The following is a 23,359-nucleotide window of genomic DNA, read 5'->3' on the forward strand; positions in this document are numbered from 1 at the left end:
TTTTCTGCTACCTTACCATTATTGCTACCAAAAAGGTTGCAAATTGAGATTCTCCTTGTCTCTTGTCAACCACCAAGCCTGAAAAATACGTCATAAGGGGCATGATACAGTAATTTGTGGTTTTGGCTATAAATATGATGCATGATACATAGAGAAACACAGTATATTCATTTTCCCCAGAGGCTTTGTTAAGTGAGGTACCTGCTGCAATTTTCATAACTTTAAATATATAATGTTCCACAGAGTCTTTTTTTAGAGGTGTTGCCAAAATGAGGAGTACACAGAGATATCGTCATAACTTTTAAGGTAATTAACAACTAATTTTCTTAAATACTGAAGTAATCAAGAAAATAGATAGCTGGATAAACAATTCACTTCACTTCATTTCAACTTTTTATTATATAGCAACAAATTACAACAACAGTTGTTTCCATCAATCCATCCATTTTATTCCACTTATCCTTCAGGGATCAACCTGTCCCAGCTGCCATTTCAATCATATATATTTAGTTGTATTATTTATTGTATTATTTAATTTAGTTTAGTTACTGTTCTTACTGTCTTGGAGCAACTGTGGCCACATAATTTCCTCAGGGATTAATAAAGTATTCTGATTTTGATTCATAGGGTGCGAGACAGGGTGCACCCTAGACAGGAGGCCAATCTGACAAAGAGCTCAGTTGCCTCAAGGTGCTTTAAAGTGTAAGGTAAATGTATAACCCTACAATAATACAGAGAAATCCCCGGCAATCAGAAGACCCCCCTATGAGCAAGCACTTGGCAACAGTAGGAAGGAAAAACCCCTTAAAAGGAAGAGACCCCCAGCAGAACCAGGCTCAGAGTAGGGCAGCCAACTGCCATGACTGGTTTGGGGTGAGGGGAGGACAAGTAACTAATTTAGTATTAAGACAACAGCTTAATATTTTTATTGTCATTTATGTAAGTTTCTACCGAGATCACTCAAAGAAATTATAACTCTTAGGAAGCAAATACAGAACTTATCAAATATATAGATCAGGATTTATCACGGCATACAGAGATAAATGCAGAAATAATGCTCCTATGTTCCAATGCCAAACTGCAATGCAGTTCAGCTTGATAAAAGGCTAAACTCTTTTCTAGTCATGTTAGCAGAGCTTAAAACTGATCATGTGTTTGGCTAGTTGAGTGTCTGGAGCATCAGCCTAGTGGATAATCAAAACGCCCCCCAAAAAGTACTTTATTCTGAAACGATGGATTTCATATTCCTACAAGGTTACACAGCAGCAAAGTTTGGCTCCTACCAAAAAAGAACAAAGTGGGAGGCCCCGCTGCACAAATGAGACAGAGGGTAAGTAAATCAGTCTCTAGGTCGAGACAGAGATGCCTCACAGGTCCTTAACTGGCAGTTTCATTAAATGGTACCCATTATGGCACAATTGTGTTGGTGTGCAGAGTGGTTGATATTGTTGTGTGAAAACCTTTGGCAGTTTCCCCTTCTTTTGAGGTACATTGAGACTATGATTAAACTCACACAGAATGGTGCACCAGACGCTCCGCTAGCAGAATTTATTGCGTCTTTAATCAGCGGTTTTCGGCATGACAACTTCTGAAAATGGGCCTGTGTATGTCTGCGCAAATTCATAAATGGTTTATGAAGAACGATCTCTTTAATTACTGTCAGTTTCAACATTTCTGATCAATATTTATGTCATATGCTACATTTTTTGCGTGACCTCAAACTTTTTTTTAAAGGTTTTTTTTGTCACCTTAATATAGGATTCTCATATAGCAAGGGGACAAAACAATGTCAAGTATATTTTTAATTTGCTAAAAACAGTGTTGGAGAGAAAAAGTCCAAAACAATGTACACAGCTACATGCAAAAATCCAGACATCAGACAGTTCTTTTCCTCCTTAAATTTAGAAAAGCAAAAGCAGAAAATGTTCCTGTTTTCCTCTCTCGTGCTGACTTTGTGGTGACATGGATATTTATAATGGGAGACCAACGTCTGGATGCCTACCACTCTTTCCTCCATAACTGCTGATGTTTGCATCCAATCCATTCCTCTTTTATATAAAATGATCATCAGTGCCATCCTGGATGATCCAGGCTTGCACCAAATTGGAAATATTACAATAATTTAACTCATTTTAATGCACAGAATATTCTTTCTGCAGCCTTAGTTTATGTGGAAGAAGACTAATTCATACTTGTGCCTGTGTATTTTTACCTTGTGGTTACTTATGGCTATTGGTCAACACAATCAAAGTGGGAAAAACATTTTTTGAGGTACAGCATCACCACAAGTGCTCAAAACAGGATTAACGGTCCCTGAGGATATCCGTGAGAAGGAAAGAAGTGGACGTAATCACGGGCCCAGGTTACTGGTCATCAGCACAACCCAAAGATCAGCCAGTGACATGGAAGCAGCCCTCCCTGTCTGTCTATATAAGCTGAGAGGAACAAGTAAGAATCAAGGGAGGGGGGACACTCATATCTTTCAGCTGTCCATCTAAGATTGCTTAAGATATAAAACTAAATGCGTTGATTGTTAAAATTATAAGGAGCCGATATGAAGGAGGAGATGTGGCAATTTTCCTGCATCCACATGAAAGCAAGAAGTTAAAAATACAGTTTTTTGGGGTCTTGTGAGTCACGTCATTTTTATAAGAGCCTGAAGTTAAATATATCCAACCAGGGTGACACTTTTCAAGTTAAAGCTTAAGTCAAGTGTATTATTCGTGTAGCCCTTAATCCTAGCTACGCTCCCAAAACGCTTCTTAAGACCAACATTGTGGAACATCAAATGAACTTTAAGACCTGCAGTGAGAACAACGAAATCCCCCCCCTCCCCATTTATCTGTACTACAATTAGTCACTCAGCTCCAGCTGAAACCTTAAGCAGTCCAACCACATGCCCGAGTTAGTGCTGCTGCTTTAGGCGTCTCCTGAGCTCTTATCTCAAAATGCATCAGAATAAAGAAATTGCTATGGTTAGCCTTAATGACAAAATTACAGCACAAACAGACAAATACTTTATGACTTTAATGATATATGTTTAAGTGTTCAGATGATTTCCATGCTGTACATGTGGACGCACTGGAGTTTGTGTGATAGTTTTTGGAAGCTCTCTAATGATACAGGAATGATGCTGGGGAAAAGGGGAAAAAATATTCTATAGATGGTGCAGACATGTCATTTGCTTGCTCGTAAAATTAGTTTATTAAATTAAAGTGACTCAAAACTTTGACCACAGTGTTTACGTTCCAGTTTTAAACCTGCAATTGTGATTTCTATTTCAGGGTGTAATGAACGTTTATTAATGCTTGTGCTGAATAAAAAAAGTCTCTCACGTGCAGCCTCTCGGTTGTTGACTGTCTATTTCCAGCTCTGTGTACACAAATATACACAGTGGAAACCATGATGGCAGGGATGTATATATACAGCAGTGGAGGACGGCCATATTCCTTCTGGTCATCAGGGTGACCACAGGTGGTTTCCATGTAAAATACCACTGTCTGATCAGTGAATATACACCCCTGAGGGTTTTTCTCAATTGACTTTATTGCTCTTGCTGTCTACAATCTGTCTAAAAATGGTTGCCTGCAAAAACTGCATTGCTTGTTCTTTTCCAGTTTGAATCCCTGTGTTTAAACATTTTTTTTAAAATCTTAGTAGCAAAGTTGTCCTTGACTTTGATTCTGGTAGAGTCTGGCTCTATGATCAGATCAATCATCAGGTTGGAAGCAGAAATGTAAAAAATGAAGGAGATTCTTAGAAGTCCAGTGAGAAAAAAAAAAAGTCTGAGTCTGTTGTTATAATGCAGAGTAGCCCATGCAGCTTATGTGCACCACCTCACCTCGCAGGTTACGGACAAAGTGTGGTTCTGTAAGTTCTCCCTGGCAAACTCTACATTTCTGCTGCTTGTCCACTCTGAACTTTGTTTTTGAGACCTGCATCTGCAGACGAGAGAGTAACAGTGCAACAGGGCTCATAAAGAAAAAGGAGAAATTCAGTGTTCACTGCAGTAAAAATGTGAATTGTATCATTAAACTCACCCAAGTGACCTTGTGCCTCAGGAGCTCCGCCTGGGCCAAAGCCTGTTGCAATCTCACCATCTGCCTCTGGTGGAAGGTTTCCCTGAGGGATACGACTAAAAACTGAGAGACCAGTTGAACAGACCAGGACTCAGGAAGGAGCTGGAGTACCTTCTCCAGTGCAAAAACGTGAGGTTGGCTGTTAAGAAGATCCGCAGCTGCGCCTGTGAGATCCTTGGAGCTCAGGTAGATTTGGAGAAGAGTGAGCAGGAGGACCTCCCTGAATTGTGAGTCCTGGTCCTGGGCTGCCCTGCAGCAGTAGGCCTCTGCAGCCTGGCGGTCTTTCTCCTCGTGTACAAGCATCTGCAGTGCTTGGTAGTGTTCACCAGACCTACCAAGGAGAATGGCCTTTTCTGGGTGTAGGGTTGTTGACTTTACTCTGTCTGCAATGAGTTAAAAATCATGACGTTTACTTTAACTTGCTGCTAATTCCACAATGATTTATTTTAATACGCACACTAATTCACACACCATACACTGTGGAGATGTTATAGAATTTGGACTCCCATAGCAGCTGCTGCAGCTTCCCTCTGGTCACCCTCACTCTTTCATCTTCCTTTTGCAGCATCTGAGTAACATATGCCAGGGCCAGACGGTTGTGATGGCTCTCTTCCTGGGGGCAGATTACATCAATCATGTCTGCACATTTAATTTAGGTTATTAGATTAAGGAGCTGTTGGTGTACCCACCTCGCTACTTAAATCATGGATTAAGTACTCAAGATAGAAAATCAATGCCAGTGGAAACGTCTCCAAGAATGTGAGGACATCTTGTGTTTCAAATTGACCATCTGGTGGGCGCTTGATGAAAACCTGCACACCTGTCTTTATCAAATAAAGTAAAATGTATTTAATCACTACACTGGTTTCTACAAAAAAGGTGGTGCCATTTAGAGCTGTTGACGTATACAGTCGCAGATACATTTATATTCCAATAATCTTATGGGATTTATCGGCATTTAAAACAAGAATTTAAACATAAAAAAACCTCTGGCTCTGCCACTGACTTTATGTTTGACAAATTGCTGCCATATGAGCACAAAGTGGCCCTTGGTTTTTCAATCATATCTGCCACACCCTCATCAACTTCAGTTTCATTAAAACAAGACGATGACAGCCAAAATGATCAGCTCAAGGCTTCAAAACAGGAGTACATAAATCACTGGTTGATGTCCACATATACAGTATATGGTTTATGTAGATCAGAGACAGATTAAAGGAAAAAAACACCTCACTGTTTCTTAGTAAAGCATGGGAGTGGGACCATGAATCACTTTAGCAGCTTTAATGCACTTTACCATTTATTTATTTAGCATTTCTCAGACTCTGATGGAGGGATGGAATATGATTCTTTCTAAAGATAACCCCCTCTACTGCAGATGAGGGTATCAACGTCCTGGAAGAAGCCATTCCACCAATCAGACAAAGCAATTCAGATTTTCCTTTAATTTGTCACTTTTCTATGTCTGCAATACATAGTTGTATTGTACAACTCTGCCCTCTGCAGTTTGGTAGTGAGTGTGAAAAATGAAAAAGGCACCTCTTGGTTTCTTTGTAAAGTCCAATCTGCAAATGCCCACACGGTGTCTTTGTCTCTGAGCTGACTGAGAGTCGCCACGATGTGTCCATATACATCTGAGCAGGAAGAATCTTTACACAAGCCATCTGTAATCTTCATCCAAGTCTGGAAGAATACAACCAGTTAAAATACACTGCTTTCATACATCAAGTTTGTGTGAACATATGTGATGTTTTTTTGGATTGGGGGGGGGGGGGGGGGGTGTACCTTTACTGCATCAGTGTGCAGCCCGTGGCTTTCGTAGAGGGAACCTAAAGCAAAAAATCTGTAAAAAAACAAAACAAAACAAAAGAAGTCAAAATGATTCTCAAAAAGTAAATTATCTGAAATAAATAATCTAAAATCAAAAGCATGGTTGTGTCCTAAGCAAAATATTCAGATTTATAGGTGTGATTTCAGATCATTTGTATAACTAATAATGATTCATTTTCACCTGTGGTGTTGCTCCAGAACAGGGACACAGAGGTCCAGACTGCACTTATTGGGAAAAGCAACAAGCTGTTGGAGTTTTTCATCATCGTTCATTTCTACATACAGCCTCAGGAGGGTGCTGTCCACTTCCTTACTGCACTTCAGGCCTCTCTCTGTCCCCCTTACTGCTCTGAGAAAATCTCCCAGGAAGGCCAGGTAATGATGAAATTTGTTTCTGTCCTCCTTCTTGAGCAGCTGGAGATCTCTGCCCTTGTTTATTTGATCAAGATGAGATTGAAAGTCCTCGCTGAGACACATATCCGGGTACAGGCGGATGATTTCTCTCGGGTCCAGCTCACCTTTACTGTTCAAGTGGGTAATAAGTATACATTTTTTCATATGGAAGAAGCAGAAAGTACACATCTTTAAAGCAGTGTTCTGAGATTTATTTAGCATGTATTTTGGAGTGTTTTGTTACGGGAGAGGGAGTTTGGTCTCACATGAATAGATCTTTGGCTTGGGAAAAACCCTCCTGGTAAAAATGAGCAAATCCAGCCAGGCAAGTGATGGCCTTCTGTAGCTCCTGCGAGGGGAAAATAGTCTTATTTTTAAACCAGGCACATATTGTATGAGCATATTTAACGCACCAATATGTGAACTGAAATAACTGAGGCAGAAGACACTGTGACTCTCTTGAGGCTAAAATGTTACACTTCAAGAAAAACAAGTAGCAGAAAAATGGGAAATGTCTATGATTCATGATTGTGTTAATTAGCCTCTTCATCTTTAACCTGTAAGCTGAGATGTGGCACAGATTACGCTAAAAGTCAAACGCCATCTGCTGCCTTCAATTGCATTCATCGATATCGAATATACCTGCGTATACTCTCTGTAAGGTAACAAGTCTATGCTTTGACAGTCTGATCAATGGTAAATTCAAACCATATTATGCATTGCCAGTTGGGTTTGTAATGCATGAATCTGAAAGTCAATATGATTGTACAAAGCAGCCGGAGCTACAGCAGCACACAAGCAGGCAGCAAAAGTAAAAGATTTGGAGGCTACCTGATAACGCCAAAGCTATATTTTAAAATCAGTGTGATGTGAGTTTACATCCTTCAGTGTGCCTATAAATTCTGTTTCACCTTGTATGAGTCAAGTGGATGATGGCTTTGAGCCCCTTCCAGCAGCAATAAGGCCTCCTCAACCCTTTGGTGCCTTACAAGTGCCTGGATCTGCTCTTCGAATGGCACCAGGCTCAGGCTGAAAATGTCTCTCTCTGTGAACACTAACACACCATCTGAGGGGACATTTGCTTTTGGTTTTTAGAAACTCTCAGAAGGTGCAAGAACGACTGACTATATTTGAGCAAACTGAGACAAACATGACTACGTCTTTTAAAAACAAAAGCAGGCTCTTTGCGATTAATCTGACCTGGATCAGATGAGAAACTGATGTCGCCGGATTTACCTGAAGTGGAAAGTAGACCCCTTGCTCCAGTGAGACTCACAGTCTGTTTGCGTTGCTGATCCAACATGCTGTAAACAGACAACAGTTTGGGCTGCAGGCTTAGGACGTAAGGGAAACATGCCCCGGCTGCCAGCACCTCCTGAGGCCACTGCAGGGGAGGGCGCTGGCATATCCCTGTCTTCATCACAAACATGCCTGAGGGATGAGAATGGAGAAATGATATCTTGGCAAAATAAATATCCTCTGGCTAGATGGATTAATGACTTATGAGTGATATGAAATGAGCTGTTTTAGAAGCTAAGAATAATGGCACATGAATGTAAAGCCTGTTGGATATTTTGGCAGCTCTTACCTAAAAATTCGGGCCCATTCAAGAGGAATTCTCCTCCTCCCAGTGAGGTAACAATAACATGCTGCCTGCTGTGATTATGAGGAAAGAGCTCCTCACAGCTCCCAGTCTGAATATCACAGAGGAGGTACCTGTCACTGGTGGCAAGACACAGAGTTGCACCATCCACCGCCAAGGCCACAGGGTCTTGGAGCACAGAGACTTCCTTTACAACCTCCCACCTGTCCACTCCCACCACATGGATCCGGAGCACTTTCCTGCGGCTGGAAGACGTCACCATCTGCACACACGTCCCCTCCGATGCGAGCAATGAGTCGCACACCTCAAACAAAGACACATGCTGGATCTTCTTCAGAGCAGGAACAGGCTCTAAGGAAAACATGTTGAGGGCAGTAACGCTCCGGTCCCACAGGACCAGCAGATGGTTGAAAAGTGGGACTGCCCTCAGTTGATTTACAGAGTTGCTTGAGCCTAGTTTTCTTGCCCTACCTTCTCTGATTTTGGTCAGGCCAGGGCTCTTGTCTCCATTTGTGCTGCTTGTCAGAATGAGGTGTTGGACTGTTGCATCTTTAGTCCCTATGTAAACATTTTGGTCATAGCACTCAAGGCACTGGATGCAGGATTTGTCCTCTTTTGAGACTGCTCGTTTTTCATATATGTGAGCTTGTCTGAAGGCACTAAAAGCCATTGCAAAAAAGTATTAATGTTGAATAATGGGATGCAGTTCAAGCAGAAGAAAAAGGAGTTCTTTCAAAAGTCACTGATATATGCTTAAATCAAAGCTAAACACAGTAAGATGTTCCTACCTCTCTGTTGTCCAACCTTCCTCTAATTCCTCTACAAGTTTATGAAGTGTAAAAAAGTTACAACTACCCCCATGTGACTATATCCTGACAGGAAATCTATGTCAGCATTTTTTACCGCTCATCCTGCCATGTGAGGACACTTACACAACTCATCCAACAGCCTCACCAAGAAAACCAACTTTTACAAGTTCATGGTGAAGAAGATGGATATTTTTGAGGTGGCCACAGTTACGGCTTCTTGTCTTCTTGGTATGCACGTAGGGCTGAAGCGGTCACTTTGGTCAGTGGATAATGGACAAGCAGAAGCGATCTGCTGATCGTGGTTTGTTTGAGTTTGTTTACAACGTCCGTGAGATGGGCGTGATGAGGTCAAGAGGCAACAGAAACACAGCAAGGGGGATTGTTTTATAGCGATGATTGCCCCAAGGATGACTGAGAGAAGACACTGTGGTCATAAAAACAGAAAAAAAACCTACCACCACAGCTATATCTGTTACAGTGAACTTTGTGCCCTCTGTCCTCACTATGGAATTTGAGTTAAATATACAAAAGGCCCGGAGCAGATTAAGTTATGATGAGATGAACAAAAGCAGTACTAAAAAAGATCTATATGGCAAGACATATTTCACCTGAGGCAAATCCAAAAATCATGCATCATTTATTGTTTCTTTAGTGTGGATACGTTTATATCTAGGCACAACAGATGTACAATAAACTGCATCAGACAGCTAATGATTGTTTTGTCATCAAGAAAAACATACATGCCAGATTAACTTTAAAATCTGTGTGTGGGTGTGTGTGAGTGACATACAAGAGATTATGTCTTCTTTTTAAAAAAAAACAAACACACCAAAATAATGACACTTGAAGGCTTTTTATGTGCAAGGCATTCTTGTGCGAGACTTTCGTAGATCCACAGTATTTCTATCAGACAGCAGGCGTTGTTGTCATTTGGGTAGAGCTGTGATCCTGGCATGTAAAGGTCATTTGTCCCTCCCGCAGTCAGTGCACAAAATGTTGTCACGCTGGGTGAGGAAGCCACGTCCCACCAGTGACACAGAGCACTGCATGCAGGTGAAACACTCACTGTGCCACTGGCGTTCCTCAAAGGAGATGTACTTGGCTCCTGCCAGACCTGCATGCATCAGAGAGCCATGCATTTATGTCAATGTAAAATCATCACCTTGTGTTGCTAACACTCCCTCGACAACACAAACTTAAAAGCTTAAATGTGAGGAGTAGAGCACTTGCTTGGTATTAGATTAACTGAAAACTCACTAGTAATGGGCTTGGTGCAGCCCACACACTTCTTTGCGTATAGGTTGCTGAAGCACTCCAGGCAGTAGGGGTAATTTTCTCTGGTGGTGAAGCGCTGGCCTGACAGCTGCTTTCTGCATCCAATGCACAGAAAACACTCGCGGTGCCAGGGCTTCTCTTGGTAGGTCACCCCACCTGTTGTGATGGCCTAGAAGAAGCACAAGCAAGAGAAATAGAGCGCTTAGCAAAAAGAGACATACAGTGCTATTCCCATTTCTTCCCTTTATTCTCCTCCCTGCAGTGTGACTAACACAAAAATGCCAGAGTCAGGGGGATTTACTGTAGCACTCAATACACGTAATCCACTCAGCTGTAACCCTACCTTCTTACAAGCGGAGCACTGGTATGCAAACTGCTTCTCGAAGCAGGCCACACAGAAGTAACCGGTGTCTTTAGGGATGAAGGACTTGGTTCCTATTGGCTGCTGGCAGCGGTGACACAGGAAGCAGGTCTCATGCCAGCTGTTCCCCTTGTATTCCATTTTGCGGGAACCTGGCACACGGGACGAGAGCAGCTTAGTCAGCATATGGTCCCTCTATGACAGAAACACACCGCGGCCCAAAGCTGGCCTGCTTTGTCTGCAGGGAGGGGATGATGCAACTGAAATAATCTTGGAAAGAATTTTAGGCAAAGGAAGAAATTCTAGTCTTTTGAACTCTTTTTTTCCCCAATAAGAAATAAATGTGTGTAATAAAAACCATGACTATTTGTTGAATTTACATTTTCCCAGGCATATCTTTTTGTTCATTGTAGCTTCAAAGTCGATACTTTAAGAGGTTTCACCAATTCATTGCTGCCTTATCCTTAAATTTTAGCCATAACCTCTGAATATATATTTAACACTATATTATGATCTAGCTTTCAGGTGACATTATCCAGTACCATCATCACTGCATGTACCTGGCATGATGGTTTTCTTGCAGGTGGTACACTTGGAGGAGTAATCCTGTGCATGGCACTCAGTGCAGAGCAACAAATCATCCTTGGCGGCAAAGGCCTTTTCCACTAGAGAGCGGCTGCACTTGCCACACTTGAAGCACTGCTCGTGCCAGTGACGATCCTTATAGGAGAGATCCTGCAAATATTTTGCATGTGATTATTATTGATGTTCTGTAAGGCTCATGGTTCATTTAACAGCTCTAAAACTGAAATCCTTCCACATTTCTCATCTACAGACTCAAACCACTAACCTCACATTCTCATCTCGCACTACACTATTCTCACTGTCTACACTGTTGCTTCCTTACCTTGCAGTTACAGCCGATTGGTAAGGAGCATGCCTCGCAGTTGTTAGCGAACAAGTTCTCGTAGCACTTAGTGCAGTACTGCGTGTCATCTTTCATTATGTACTTCTTCCCCAGCAGGGAGTCTTTGCAGTAATGGCAGTCTAAACGCTCGCTGGTGGGCATCTTATTTGCTTTTCTTAGCTGCAGGTCAAAGAGAGCAGAAGGAGAGAAAAAAATGAACAATAAGGAAGAACAGGAGAGATAGGGAAAAGTAATAATAGTCCAGGCAATTTATCCTCTTTCTCATCAAGCAAGTAAAGAGGACAAGCAATTTCCCCTTCTTTCAAAAATAATTTAAAGGGAAAAAAAACAACAGTGTTGTATTAAAGAGTTCTCTACCTCAGTTGATTCAGAGTGAGGATGAGACTGAAGCCAGAGACTGCAGAGGCACAGGGATGGGGCAGGGATGAAAAGGGGTCAGGCAGGATTATGGGGTATCCACTAGGGGGGCTCTTCTATAAATACAGGCCCTCTTATTAGCAGTGATCTCCGGGGAGAATGGACATATTTCACTGCATCGTTCTGCACCTTTTAAGGGAGTTGATGGTGCGCTGATCTCTAAGCCTTTGGACTGATTTATTCTTTGTTGTCTCATCCCCCGAATGCAAAAAAGCAGAGAGATTTGCAACTTTAGCACAAGAAGATTACTGTTGGGAAACATGACTGACCACCATATAAATAATGTAAGGCTTCCAAATCAGTTTCACATGTATACAGACAGTACATTAAAAGAGAAGATTTGAGCTTGAAAATGCTAAATCTTTTCGACACACTATTATCAGCTTGGACAGTGGTACCATAGCAGAGATAGTTAGTCATTTGGATGCTGTAACATGTCTGGACACACTTGTGGCCTTTGTCAGTGCCTCCTACACACACAAGCAGTTGCAGATGGCTTATGAGAAGTAGGTGCCAGCAGCTTTGTGACTGCCAGGTACTGAACTATATTGCCAGGACCTCTCAGTGGCTATTGAGAGCACCTTGGCAGCACTTCAGAAGGGTGAAGCTGCGTGCTTGTGGGCCTTCAATCCATCCCCAGCAAAATAAGAGAGGAGGAGCAGTAATGGCAGTTTAAATGGTGACCATCCTGCTAATAGCGATACTCTTGTTACTCCTCTTGTTCTTTCCTACCCATTTAAACATTTAAATTCACCTCCGTCTTTGATTGACGGTTCAGTAATTGCATTTGAATCATGGAACATATGCTCCGATCAGTTTTCCAAAGGATCAGGGGAGTAGACATCTTCATAAAAATAGCCTGGGAAGACCACCAGCCCGACCCACTGGTTTAATCCCTCACACACACACACACACACACACACACACACACACACACACACACACACACACACGCACACGCACACGCACACAGGAAGGTCAGTGACAGTGATGAGGCTGACAGGAATGCAGTTTTGTGTAGATGAACTCTATTCCCCTTTGTCTTCTCTCTACATTAACTCCAGTAGCACTCCTTGTGAAGAAATTCATCTAGAATTACACTCTGGTACTAAATCCATTTTGGGATCAGCAGATGATGCTGGTACATGGTTTTGCAGTGTATGTAGGCGGTATCTACAAACCTCTGAGGGATAATGTAACACCATGCTATTTTTTTTTTACCTACGCTATATGTGTTATGTTAGGCTTTAAGCACAAAATAACAATTTCATGTCAGTAATTCAGGCAGGTTTTTTGTAATACATATATATATGTATATATATTTCTGATTTCAAGTCATAGCATCCTTCAGGTTCTTCTTAATTCTAAGCAGATCCACTGGATTACACCAAATTGTCTGGTGCTCTGGATTAAGTTATCACTGTATTGAATCCTTGTCTCCCGCTGCTCTTCATAGCAGTGGCTGCAAATCAAAAAGCCACACAAAATGTAAACAAACCAAGCAACCCAACTGTAGGACCAGTGCGGCCACTGCCTTGCGAAAGCTTCTAATCTTTGTTGCATTGCTTCTCTGTATGTCTGTCGTCATGTGACACGCAGGCAGGGAGGAGGTGACCTATATTCTCCACCAAACAAAAACTCTTACTCCTCTCCCTGAGTGTATTGCCATAATACGAAAACCATGAGAAATAAATTGCATGTCAACCGCCAGTGTTATTCATTGGATATTAAAGCGGAGATTATTGTTTATTACAGCTCTATCTGATAATCTGTGCAGGCATGGTTGTGATTTTATTATCGTGGCTTTGATTTGTATCTGATGGGAAGCAGGTGCTGGTTGTTGTCTCTTGGATTATTAACTTCTAGAGCAGACAGCGCCAACTCTGCCAAGCAAAGAGCTTGCTGATCTTGCATATTCCTTTTTGCCCGCATAATCCTCTGAAGTCAGCAAGTGGGCAACTGCCAACAGATTTCTTATGTGGCCTGTCAAGCCCCAATAAATAGGCCTTTATTTGACCTGGACTCAGGTGTCCTCTTATCTTAATGTATTCAGGCTTTACAATAATCAAATGATCGCAGAGAAGAAGAGAAGCATTTACTTTGGTGGCTCCTTTGAGGTGGTGACTTGTTGTAGACTGAGACAGATCAACACGACACAGTTGCATCTCTCTGAAGCACAAAAGCCTCACTGCACCAAAGCTGACAGCTGGTTGGCATGGTGATGACAGCATAAGTGGGATCCATTAGATTGAGATGAGGAGCTGCCCCAGTAGTTAATAAGTGGACTCACAGAAAGCTGCCCTTTGAGCAGGCCTCTGTGCTTTTCTGCCATGTGGAGAGTCTGCTTTCAACACAATATTTCTAACTGAACAGGATAGCCACACTGGGGGGTCGCCGGGGGGAGGAAAATACAATCTACTAAGTCTACAATCTCACAAAACATTACACCCCTTCAGGGAGGCCCCGTGAATGCCGGGGTAATGCCTTCACCAACTCTGCTCCTCAATCCCCACTCTAGTTCTCACCAAAGTGAGTCATGGTATGAGCAAGTGACAAGATGTGCTACAGAGCCAGAAATCTGATCGCATTACTAAAGAGGAGACAGAATTGTCACCTCTTAGGCATGTAGAGCCGGAGACTTTGTAGAAGAAGGACTTTGCTACAACCCACTGAAATGTTCTCTGGTGACTTGCCTTATTTTGTGGTATTTGGATCAGCTGTAGGTAAAGTTAGCGTTTCACTTCGAATGACAGTGTAGCGCTGAATGTTAGAATTTTTGTAGGCATTTGGAAGTATTTAAATTCTAACATGCCTTCTAGAAAGCTTCTCTTCTTTCTTCTGTGTTCGGCAACACCGTCCTGTAATGGTAGCTTCATGCTTACTGAAAGACAAGCAGTGAAGCATAAATAAACAAGTGTAATGTAAACATGCTTCAGATTCTTAGACAATTATAAAAAAAAAAAACCCACACACTCATTAGTGTGTCTACAGTCTACAAAAAACTGCATCTAACATAAAAGTTATCGTCTAGACTGCATAATATCATCAAAATATTCTGGGAGAATCTTATGGAGAAATTCTCAGATTAAACATTTTCAATTTTCTGTGTTTTATACAGTGAAAAATGTGGTTTGTGGATTTGTGAGATTTCCTAATCACTATATTCTGTTTTTATTTACAGTTTACGCAGCTTCCTTTTTTGGAAATGGGGTTGTTAAAAAAAAAAACTAGGATAGAGGCTAGAAGGAAGATGAAAGGAAATGCAAAGTGCAAAGTGAGTGATAATTACCTCCAGGTTCATCGGTACAAGTCATCTCTGATATGACCATTGTGAAATGTTCTGTATTGTGTGCAACATAGCGAATGTGAAATCTACGGTTAGGGACAGTGACCCTTGTCTGTGGCACGGACAATCTCCCCACCACCATCTGAACTTTCACATTAATCCCCAATTGACATGGATGGATTATTTCTGCCACTGATCTCAGCAACACACATGTTGACCTGTGGCGTTGAGTGGAGGTACTTGACAAAACTGTGTCATCTCTGCGTGGTGTATTGGATGACTGGAAATACCAAAGTACCAGTGAGGATATGGGGTAACTAACAACAGCCGGAAGATTGATTTGTAACCATCACAACACTCTCTCGTCCCTCTCATCAATCAGTTATCAAGGCTTTTGGATGGCTATTTATACCGCCGCCTGCATTACATGGCAATGTAGAACAGTGTGGGCATTGAGTGTGGAAATGACATTTGATATAGATGCAAAAATGCACATTAGGTAGAATCCTGCAAAATATTTCAAGCCAATTCTCATTTTTAACTTGAAAAATGAGAATGTTGACATAATATTTATAAGACAAATTTAAAGGAATAGTTAGGAAATAAGCTTATTTGCTTTCCTGCCAAGATGCAACTGATACAAATGTCATGTCTGTGTAAACGCTATGACACTACGGCAGCAGCTGTTTAGCCTAGCTTAGCTTAGCTTAGCATAGTTACAGGGGAAGCAGCTGTATGGGGATTAAACAGGTATTTGTTTAACCCCATTTAAAATGGTTGTGCTGCTTTTATAGAGCTCAGCTTCACTACAAGAGTTTGTTTGTTTTCAATTTTTATGCTAAGTTATGCTGGCTAGCTGGGTTTATAATAATAATAATAATAATAATAATAATAATAATAATGTATACTTTATTAATCCCTTAGGGAAATTATTCCTCTGCATTTAACCCTTTCACTCAGTGAAGCAGTGGGCAGCCACCAATCCAGCTGTCATGGTCCTGGGTCGTGCGACCCAGTGTTATCAGTTTTAGTCTATTTTGATGTTTATTGTTTGTTTAGGTTCATTAAGTTATTCTAGCTCATTTGTAATTATATTACCCTTGTGTTAAGTCTCCCTTGCCCTTCATGTGTTTATGTCTGTGTGTCTTATGTTGCCAAGTTCATGTTGTCATTTCTGTCATCTCCCTGTACTCAGTCTCCCTGGTTCGTGCGTCTACCTGTCATGCGTCATGTCTGCGTGGTTATGTTTAGTTCATGTCATGTCTAATCTCCATGTTTCCTGTTTTACTTTGAAAGTCTGTATTCAATGTCAGTGTATTTAGTTTCACTTCTCCTGTCCTGTCTTTAGGTTCATGTGTGTCAGCTGTGCTCCCATGTGTGGCCACTTCCCCTGATCATCCCTCATGTGTATTTAGTCTCTGTGTTTCATGCAGTCTGTGTCGCGTCGTCTGTGTTCCCACGGTCAGTCTTTGCAGTTATCACCATAGTCTCTGAGTCTTCTTAGTTTGTCACAGTACTAGTTTTCCCAGTTTAGTTATAGTCTAGTTTAGTCACGCTATCCCTGCTGTGTTTGTACACTTTGTCTTCAGCCATAATAAAGGCTCGCTTTCTGTTAAGTTCACTCCCGTCTACTCACTTGTGTACGCACCTGGGTCCATCACACACACCACCACACGGCCTGTCTCCACAGACCGTGACACCAGTGCCCAGGGAGCAGTGTGTAGGTACCTTGCTCATATAGAAGTGGATTTCCAAATGTGTAAAAGCAAGCATTATGTTTTTTCCAGATAATTTTACCATAATCCAGCCATCTTTTGTCATGTAATACATTATGAACGGGCATCATTGGAAAAAAGAAGAAAAAATCATTAGTATGTTCAAATCTTTATTTTCTTTTTGACACTATCAGACATATACAGTAAAACACAGCAGCTGGCAAGATACAACGATGGCAAAAAAAAATGAACTGACTTCTAACGGATTATTTCAGTGAACTGGCCTCAAATGGTACCTTCTGGAGAAACAACATCCCACCTAACCCCTAAAACTACAGCGTTTTTTTTTTAGGGAAACCAGGTCATATAGCATCTAGAGAATTACTCTCCGGTGCAGCAGCGATCCATGAACAAATTTAAACAGGAGGATAGACAAGCTAAAGCTCCTTTTCTTTGTTTTTGTGCAAAAAAAGCAAAAAAAAAGCAAAAAGAGAGAACATGAAGGAGACAGAAGACACCCAAAAAACAGATAAAAAAAACAATTCCTGTTTCAGTTCACTACATTGTTTGAATGCAGGGTCCACTATGACATTTGGAACCATACTCCATAAGAAAATAACTATTTTTATTCTATTTTGCATCAGTGGACACATCAAGGATGAGGTGTAACGCTATATTTAAAATAAATAAATAAAATAATTGAGAATCACATTTTCCATATGCAGACACTTACTCCCAAACAACACTGTGTTATGATGATTATACAACAACATAGATAACCTTGCAGCAAGCATGAAAACAGATCACATCTTTCACTGTTTTCTTCACATGGGAGCCAATTTCATTAGATCTTAGTTAATACTTACTTTACCCATATGTCAAAGTCTGCCCGAAACCATGAAACAATATCAGGCTATATATCTGAAGTCATAAAGTGGGATGAGAGTGCATCACTCAAATAAATAGCCTAACCAAGTCGATATACTATGTGCTCATTAAATGCTCTTTCTGCTTAATGCAGTCAGTCAGAAATGACAAATTTGTGTGGGAGTTTCATATTGCAGTACAATGGCTCTGTGCTGTGCTATCATCATCATCCACATGGTATCCAAAACACTGTGACAAAAATACAAGAGACAATAAACAATTCACAGCAATATTAATTAGCAACCTCCCTCTCACATAACAGTGACACCTTCTGTCGGATACCACCAGGGTAAAGATCTCCAATTCAAATCTACAAATGCATAATGACCATCTGTCTGATGGTGCGTGCCTGGAGACGTTGGAAATCCGAATTTTAGAGTTCCCAGTCGGAATTTGAATCTGGAACACCTCCTCAAGTGGAATTTCCCTCTCAGATAGTTGGAGCAGCCCATGTAGACCGAAACTAAGGGTCCATGATGGCTGCATTAAATGTACACAGTAGTAAAATTTTAAACTTTTAATCTGTACTGCCACTATTGTATATGTGCGACTTACTAAATAAGCCATGAATGTCTTTTTTAAGCACAAAAAGCAATTATTATGTTATATTGCCTGTGATACCTGAATGACTCTACCTTGCTATGGACAAAAACAAATGCTGTTTTTCGTACACACTAACTTGGGAGTGAAGTCACTCCTGATTTCGCATTAGTGTAAGTATGTAAAGATAAGTAACAGTTTGATTAGCAATGCAAATGAAAACTACATAATTTCAAAAAGACTCAATAAGTACATGACCCTGTTAAACCCCTTTCAGATTGGACTTTGGTAAAGAATGCATGGGTGAATTCATCACTAGTACACACTAGCTCTGCCTTCAACAATATAACAAGGTCCACGTAGACCTTCAAATCTCTAGTTACCCCAGTACCACTTATCAAGGTTATCGAATGCCTTGTATTCTTTGTGGCTTTGCAAGTAATCACAAGCCAGGCATGTGTGCTCTGCCCAAAAATAGGCCTTCTTTACTTTAAAGTGTCGCCGCCACTCAAAGTACCTGAGGTACATTTCCTCATTTTTGTCCAGGAGCAGCAGGTAATCAGCCAATTCCTTGGGCGAGCTGAAGTCGTCAACATGAATGAAGGAGTCTCGTGGGATAAAGTTCTCATAGTTCTTCCTGGGTGGGCCAAAAACCACTGGCACTGTCCCCACATTGAGTGGGTTGTAAAGTTTCTCTGTAATATAGTCTTTGTGGATGGAGTTCTCAAACGCCAGATAGAACTTGCAGCTGGCGATGGTGGGGAAGTAGTCTTGGTCAGAGATGTATTTCCCGAAGGCCTGTCCATATGCATGAACCTCAATGTGTTTGTGCAGTTCATTATAATATTTCACCCGTATGTGTAGCTGGTTCCAGTTGCTTACAATCCAGCACATCAGCTTGTTTTTGCTGGGTGGTACAAAATCCTCTTCCCCTTCTGCTGCTACGATGGACCCATAAGGCACTTCAATGTCAGCATCTCGATGGTAATTGAGAGTCAGATTAAACAGGTTCTCTATCCCAGGCAGCTGGGACGAATGTGACGGTGACTCAAAGTTCATCCATATCCACTTCTGGAACGACGGTCGCTTGAACGGCGGCAGATTGGACAGGTCAGGGCTAATGTCGCGGTGATGGATGACGACCCCATCAGACTTTATGTAGTGCTTCCTGTCTGCTGTGATGAAGCAGCCATCAATGTTAAAGAGAGAGCTGCAGAGGCTTGGGTCGTACGTTTTTCCGAAGGGCCAGAGCCAGATCAGCACAGTGGTCACGTTTTTATTGCTCTTGGTGGAGAAGAGGTTCTTGACCCGGTCTGTGGATACTGTTGACTCTACAGGACCTGATAACCAGCTTATAGAGGGTTTACCATACATCAAAAACAGAGTCACAAAGCATCCCAGTATAAAAATACCAAGCAGAAGGAATTGCAGGATTCTGTAAAAAGTTGTAGATGCCATATTATGTCCTAAAAAGAGCAAACCAAAGAGAAAGAACATAATCTCATGGACAGCAGGACACAACATCAAGATTAACCATCATATCATATTAAGGTTTTACATATTACCAACATGTAATAATGTCTGCTGGACCTCTGACTCTGAACAGAATCGATGGCTTTAAACACTTAGTGGTATGAATATCATAAATAAAAATGTGAAGCCTTTTACGCACTATCACAATACAAACCTGGTGGACACAAAGCACTTTGATGACTCTTCCCACACTGCGTAATCTCACCTTACTTGGCTACAGGTATGCTATCAACCCTGTTTGACAGGTACGCTATCGAACTGGTTTCCCAGTTTCTTGGATTCCTCCTTTTTTTCTCTTGGGATGTATCTACTTTCCACAATAAACATGCCTGTTTCACTCAGTTGTAGAGTGTCTCTAAGTGAGCGCACTTTCTTCACACAAGGTTTGATTTCTCTAGCTTCCAAAAGTTTTGATAGCATTTTATGGTGAAATATTGTCAATAGTAGAAATATAATTGACCTGACTTATGACTTATGTAGTGACCTTCCACCCTGTTTTTACTGCAAATCCAAAACTAGCCCATTCTTTTCATTAGTGATGTGTGGATCGATCCTGAAATATAGATTCCTCCGATACCAGTCATTTATGTTCTAGAGTCGATTCTCACATTAAAATATCGATATTTTAGTAATTTAGGGTAAATCTGTAGTTTATCATTAACAGGAACACAGTGGAAAGGAACTATAACATTCGGATTGTCTACATTCGAAGGAACTACTTCCTCTTCCGCCTTTCATAGTCATGTGCGAAATACGGCTGTATAAATGTGTGGCAGCCCTTGGCGTGCACACTCATAACAATGGCTGAGCATAATTGGAGTCATGTGCAGACGTATTTTACCTCCACAAACAGCTGAGACGTGGTTTGCGATACATGTGGCAAAAAAGTGAGGTGTTGCCGCAACACCACTGACCTTGTCAAACACCTCAGAGTAAATCATATCACAGAATATGACGAACGTATGTTGAGGCGAACTGAAGAGGAGGAGAGGGACAGGTGCTGCTGGGGCGAGACAGACGTCTCTCACGGAGTCCTTTAGTGCTGCAAGCAGGCAACGTGTTCAAATAGCGCACAACTTCAGGTTTTTTATTTCTATATGATGAACTCTGCATTATTAAGTGATAAGAACAAGTAATCTGATGTCCTGTAATCATTATGATGCTATAATTTGAGATACAATAAATAAAAGTTTTTGTACAGAGTATCGGTATCGGATCAGTATCGTCGATACCACCCTGAATTTTACTTGGTATCGAATCGGAAAGGAAATCAGTGGTATCACACATCACTACTTTTCATTCATTCATTTCATTCAAAGGTAATTCCTCAATAATATAGCTGATGGTTGATTCAAACTCAAAATAATTGCAATCACACTTTAACTTTTCCCCACTGGATTAATTATACATGATTTTTCTGATCTTTTTATGATTTCTGAACTGTCAGAATTAGTGTCAAGACAACTACTGTTTGTGATACTTTTTATGAATTGTATGAGTAATGTGTTTATTTATTAATTTATTTATCGTCAATCTTAGGAAAGCAGGGAAGGGCCTCAGCCAGTTGTTGCATTTTAAAATGCAATATGTTAATTGTCTAAACTGTCAGAATGTGCTGTTTTTGCACCTATAAAGATATTTATATAATACATACAGTATATACATATATAGACACATTTATATATGCATAACTACTGCGGTATTAATTTAGTGACTGAAAGATTGGGCACTTTTTGTGCAGCAAATATATGTTGTTGTGTTTGGAGTATACCTTTTAAAGCATATAAGTATTAAAATGTATCACACTGAGGTGATATACTAATATTAGTGGCAGACAACTGCATCGAATCTCTAAAGCAAGCATGTTGACTGTGACTGATGCTGTTAGGACTTTTAATATATTTGGAAAGCCAGTGTGTAATTGGCATGAGAGGATTGCCTTTAGTTGCAAGTGCAACGCTCTGGTTCTCTCTACTATAATGCCTCACCTCACCCCGGATTTATTTTTAGACTTTAGAGGTTTTATTTGATTTAGTGCTTAGTTCTGATAAAATAATTATAGTGTGTGATTTTAATATCCATTTAGATGCTGAAAATGACAGCCTCAACTCTGCATTTAATCTGTTATTAGATGAATTGGCTTCTCTTTATCTGATCATTTTTATTAACATCTAAATTTTACAATAATAGATTGCACTAAGGTGAGAAATAAATTTCATTACAGTAGATGTCGTTCTGAAAGTGCTGTGACTAAGTTGAAGGATATAATTCCTCCACTTTTATCTTCTTCAATGCCATGTGCCAACACAGTGCAGAGCAGCTACCTAAACTCTTGAAAGTCACTGTACTCCCTGGTTTAACTCTCAAAGGTTCACCTTAAAGTAGATAAGCTGGAGTCAAATTGGCATCTCAGTAGTTTAGAAGACCTCCAGCCTGGAAAAGAGCTTTTTGCTCCTTTTTTTTAAAAAAAGAAAAAAAACCCTCTAGTTTTCTTTTCAGCACTGACAAAAATTCAGAGCTCTATGAATTTATTCACAAATAAAAATTCAGCCATTAGAGAAAAATTACTAGTAACCATCTCACAGACTCATCATTACGTAAAGCTGCTTTAAACACTATTAATATTTTTTGGACTCTTGCACTCTGATTAATTCTTCTGAGTTAACTTCAATAACTACAAATGCTTTAATCCCAAATGTCACCTATCTCTAATAATAGGCTACATCCATTAAGATGCCAGTAATTAAACCATTACTTAAAAAGCCATCACTTAACCCACCTGCATGGACTGCTCTTTAAACTTCCCTTTTCTCTAAAATTCCTGAAAGAATAGTTATAAAACAGCTAACTGATCATTTTCAGAGGAACGGTTTATTTGTTTTCTCTGTAATATTGGAGGATCTTTACGTCACAATAAAAGGACCCTTGAGGCACCTTGCGGTTGTGTTTTGACACTGTATGAATTGAAATCTTATTAAAATTTTAGAACAGACCCCCCACATATTTCTTTTATATTTATTTAGAACAGAATACAAACACATACATTATTGGTGCGCAGTTTGAGTGCTCTTTTTCTCACTTGCCCTTGTGTCACATCTAAAATACACCTGTCACTGACAATTCAAGTTTAAATTTTGACTACACTTTTTGTATAGAAACATGTGACAGTGAAGTTAAATAGTGGGCATTAAGGCCAGTTTTGAGATCCTTTCCCAGGCCCCTTAACGCCCACTCACATCCTGGGCCATTTGACCTCAGGAAATCACATGACAGGGTGGGGCTAGGTTTCACAGCGGGTTCACCCGAAACCTTGGCTGATCGTGACCTACACCTGTTTTCACACCTGGGCTCGTCTGATTAGGTAGAGGATCAACAGGGGGTTCTTGACCGACTTGGGGGACACTCCCCTAGGACTTAAATCTGGGACTGTCCACCATTTGACCTTAGAACTGAAGAAGCTTTTTGGATGAGAGGTGAAACGTCTTCAAGCAACTTAAAGAAGTCCAGATGCTTTTTTTTCCAAACTCTTTAGACATCACTTTTTGTCTTCTGCTGTATGTCGCTTGTTCAGTGTGTACAACCTCTCAATTGTATGCTGCCAATTAACCTATATCAGTGTTTTGAATTATAGAACCCTTTAACATAGAATGGATTAATAAGCAG

General features: G+C 40.7%; 3 protein-coding genes across 3 annotated transcripts; all 3 read right to left on the bottom strand.

Annotated features, from left to right (window-relative positions):
• Positions 1 to 3,012: 3,012 nt before the first annotated feature.
• LOC146365916 (transforming growth factor-beta receptor-associated protein 1) lies at positions 3,013 to 9,510 on the bottom strand. The gene is made up of 11 exons (XM_084914956.1): positions 7,891 to 9,510; positions 7,539 to 7,733; positions 7,214 to 7,368; positions 6,569 to 6,651; positions 6,091 to 6,432; positions 5,865 to 5,922; positions 5,619 to 5,762; positions 4,769 to 4,903; positions 4,551 to 4,692; positions 4,041 to 4,462; positions 3,013 to 3,941 (listed from the first exon to the last, which is right to left on the bottom strand). Exons 1-11 carry the CDS (start codon positions 8,573 to 8,575, stop codon positions 3,798 to 3,800), a joined length of 2,505 nt encoding a protein of 834 aa, XP_084771082.1. The 5' UTR covers positions 8,576 to 9,510; the 3' UTR covers positions 3,013 to 3,797.
• Positions 9,511 to 9,560: 50 nt separating this feature from the next.
• Positions 9,561 to 11,731, bottom strand: fhl5 (four and a half LIM domains 5). Its single transcript, XM_084914957.1, has 6 exons — positions 11,636 to 11,731; positions 11,258 to 11,437; positions 10,911 to 11,085; positions 10,333 to 10,502; positions 9,972 to 10,158; positions 9,561 to 9,828 (listed from the first exon to the last, which is right to left on the bottom strand). The coding sequence occupies exons 2-6, from the start codon at positions 11,417 to 11,419 to the stop codon at positions 9,677 to 9,679; spliced, it is 846 nt and encodes a 281-aa protein (XP_084771083.1). The 5' UTR covers positions 11,420 to 11,437; positions 11,636 to 11,731; the 3' UTR covers positions 9,561 to 9,676.
• A 5,447-nt stretch (positions 11,732 to 17,178) lies between these two features.
• Positions 17,179 to 19,858, bottom strand: LOC146365918 (4-galactosyl-N-acetylglucosaminide 3-alpha-L-fucosyltransferase 9-like). Its single transcript, XM_084914777.1, has one exon. The coding sequence runs from the start codon at positions 19,685 to 19,687 to the stop codon at positions 18,539 to 18,541; it is 1,149 nt and encodes a 382-aa protein (XP_084770903.1). The 5' UTR covers positions 19,688 to 19,858; the 3' UTR covers positions 17,179 to 18,538.
• Positions 19,859 to 23,359: the final 3,501 nt, after the last annotated feature.

This window comes from Perissodus microlepis, chromosome 19, assembly GCF_051167445.1.
Source record: "Perissodus microlepis isolate ML-2025 ecotype Zambia chromosome 19, ASM5116744v1, whole genome shotgun sequence".
NCBI classification, from domain to species: domain Eukaryota; kingdom Metazoa; phylum Chordata; class Actinopteri; order Cichliformes; family Cichlidae; genus Perissodus; species Perissodus microlepis.

Coding starts and splice junctions, on each gene's coding strand:
- LOC146365918 (XM_084914777.1), bottom strand. CDS start 19,687: ATGTTGTGTCCTGCTGTCCATGAGATTATGTTCTTTCTCTTTGGTTTG.
- LOC146365916 (XM_084914956.1), bottom strand. CDS start 8,575: ATGGCTTTTAGTGCCTTCAGACAAGCTCACATATATGAAAAACGAGCA. Junction 7,734..7,890: donor GAATGGGCCCGAATTTTTAG/GTAAGAGCTGCC, acceptor CTCATCCCTCAG/GCATGTTTGTGATGAAGACA. Junction 6,652..7,213: donor ATCCACTTGACTCATACAAG/GTGAAACAGAAT, acceptor TTCCCCTCGCAG/GAGCTACAGAAGGCCATCAC.
- fhl5 (XM_084914957.1), bottom strand. CDS start 11,419: ATGCCCACCAGCGAGCGTTTAGACTGCCATTACTGCAAAGACTCCCTG. Junction 11,086..11,257: donor CAATCGGCTGTAACTGCAAG/GTAAGGAAGCAA, acceptor AAATATTTGCAG/GATCTCTCCTATAAGGATCG. Junction 9,829..9,971: donor CTGCACCAAGCCCATTACTA/GTGAGTTTTCAG, acceptor TGATGCATGCAG/GTCTGGCAGGAGCCAAGTAC.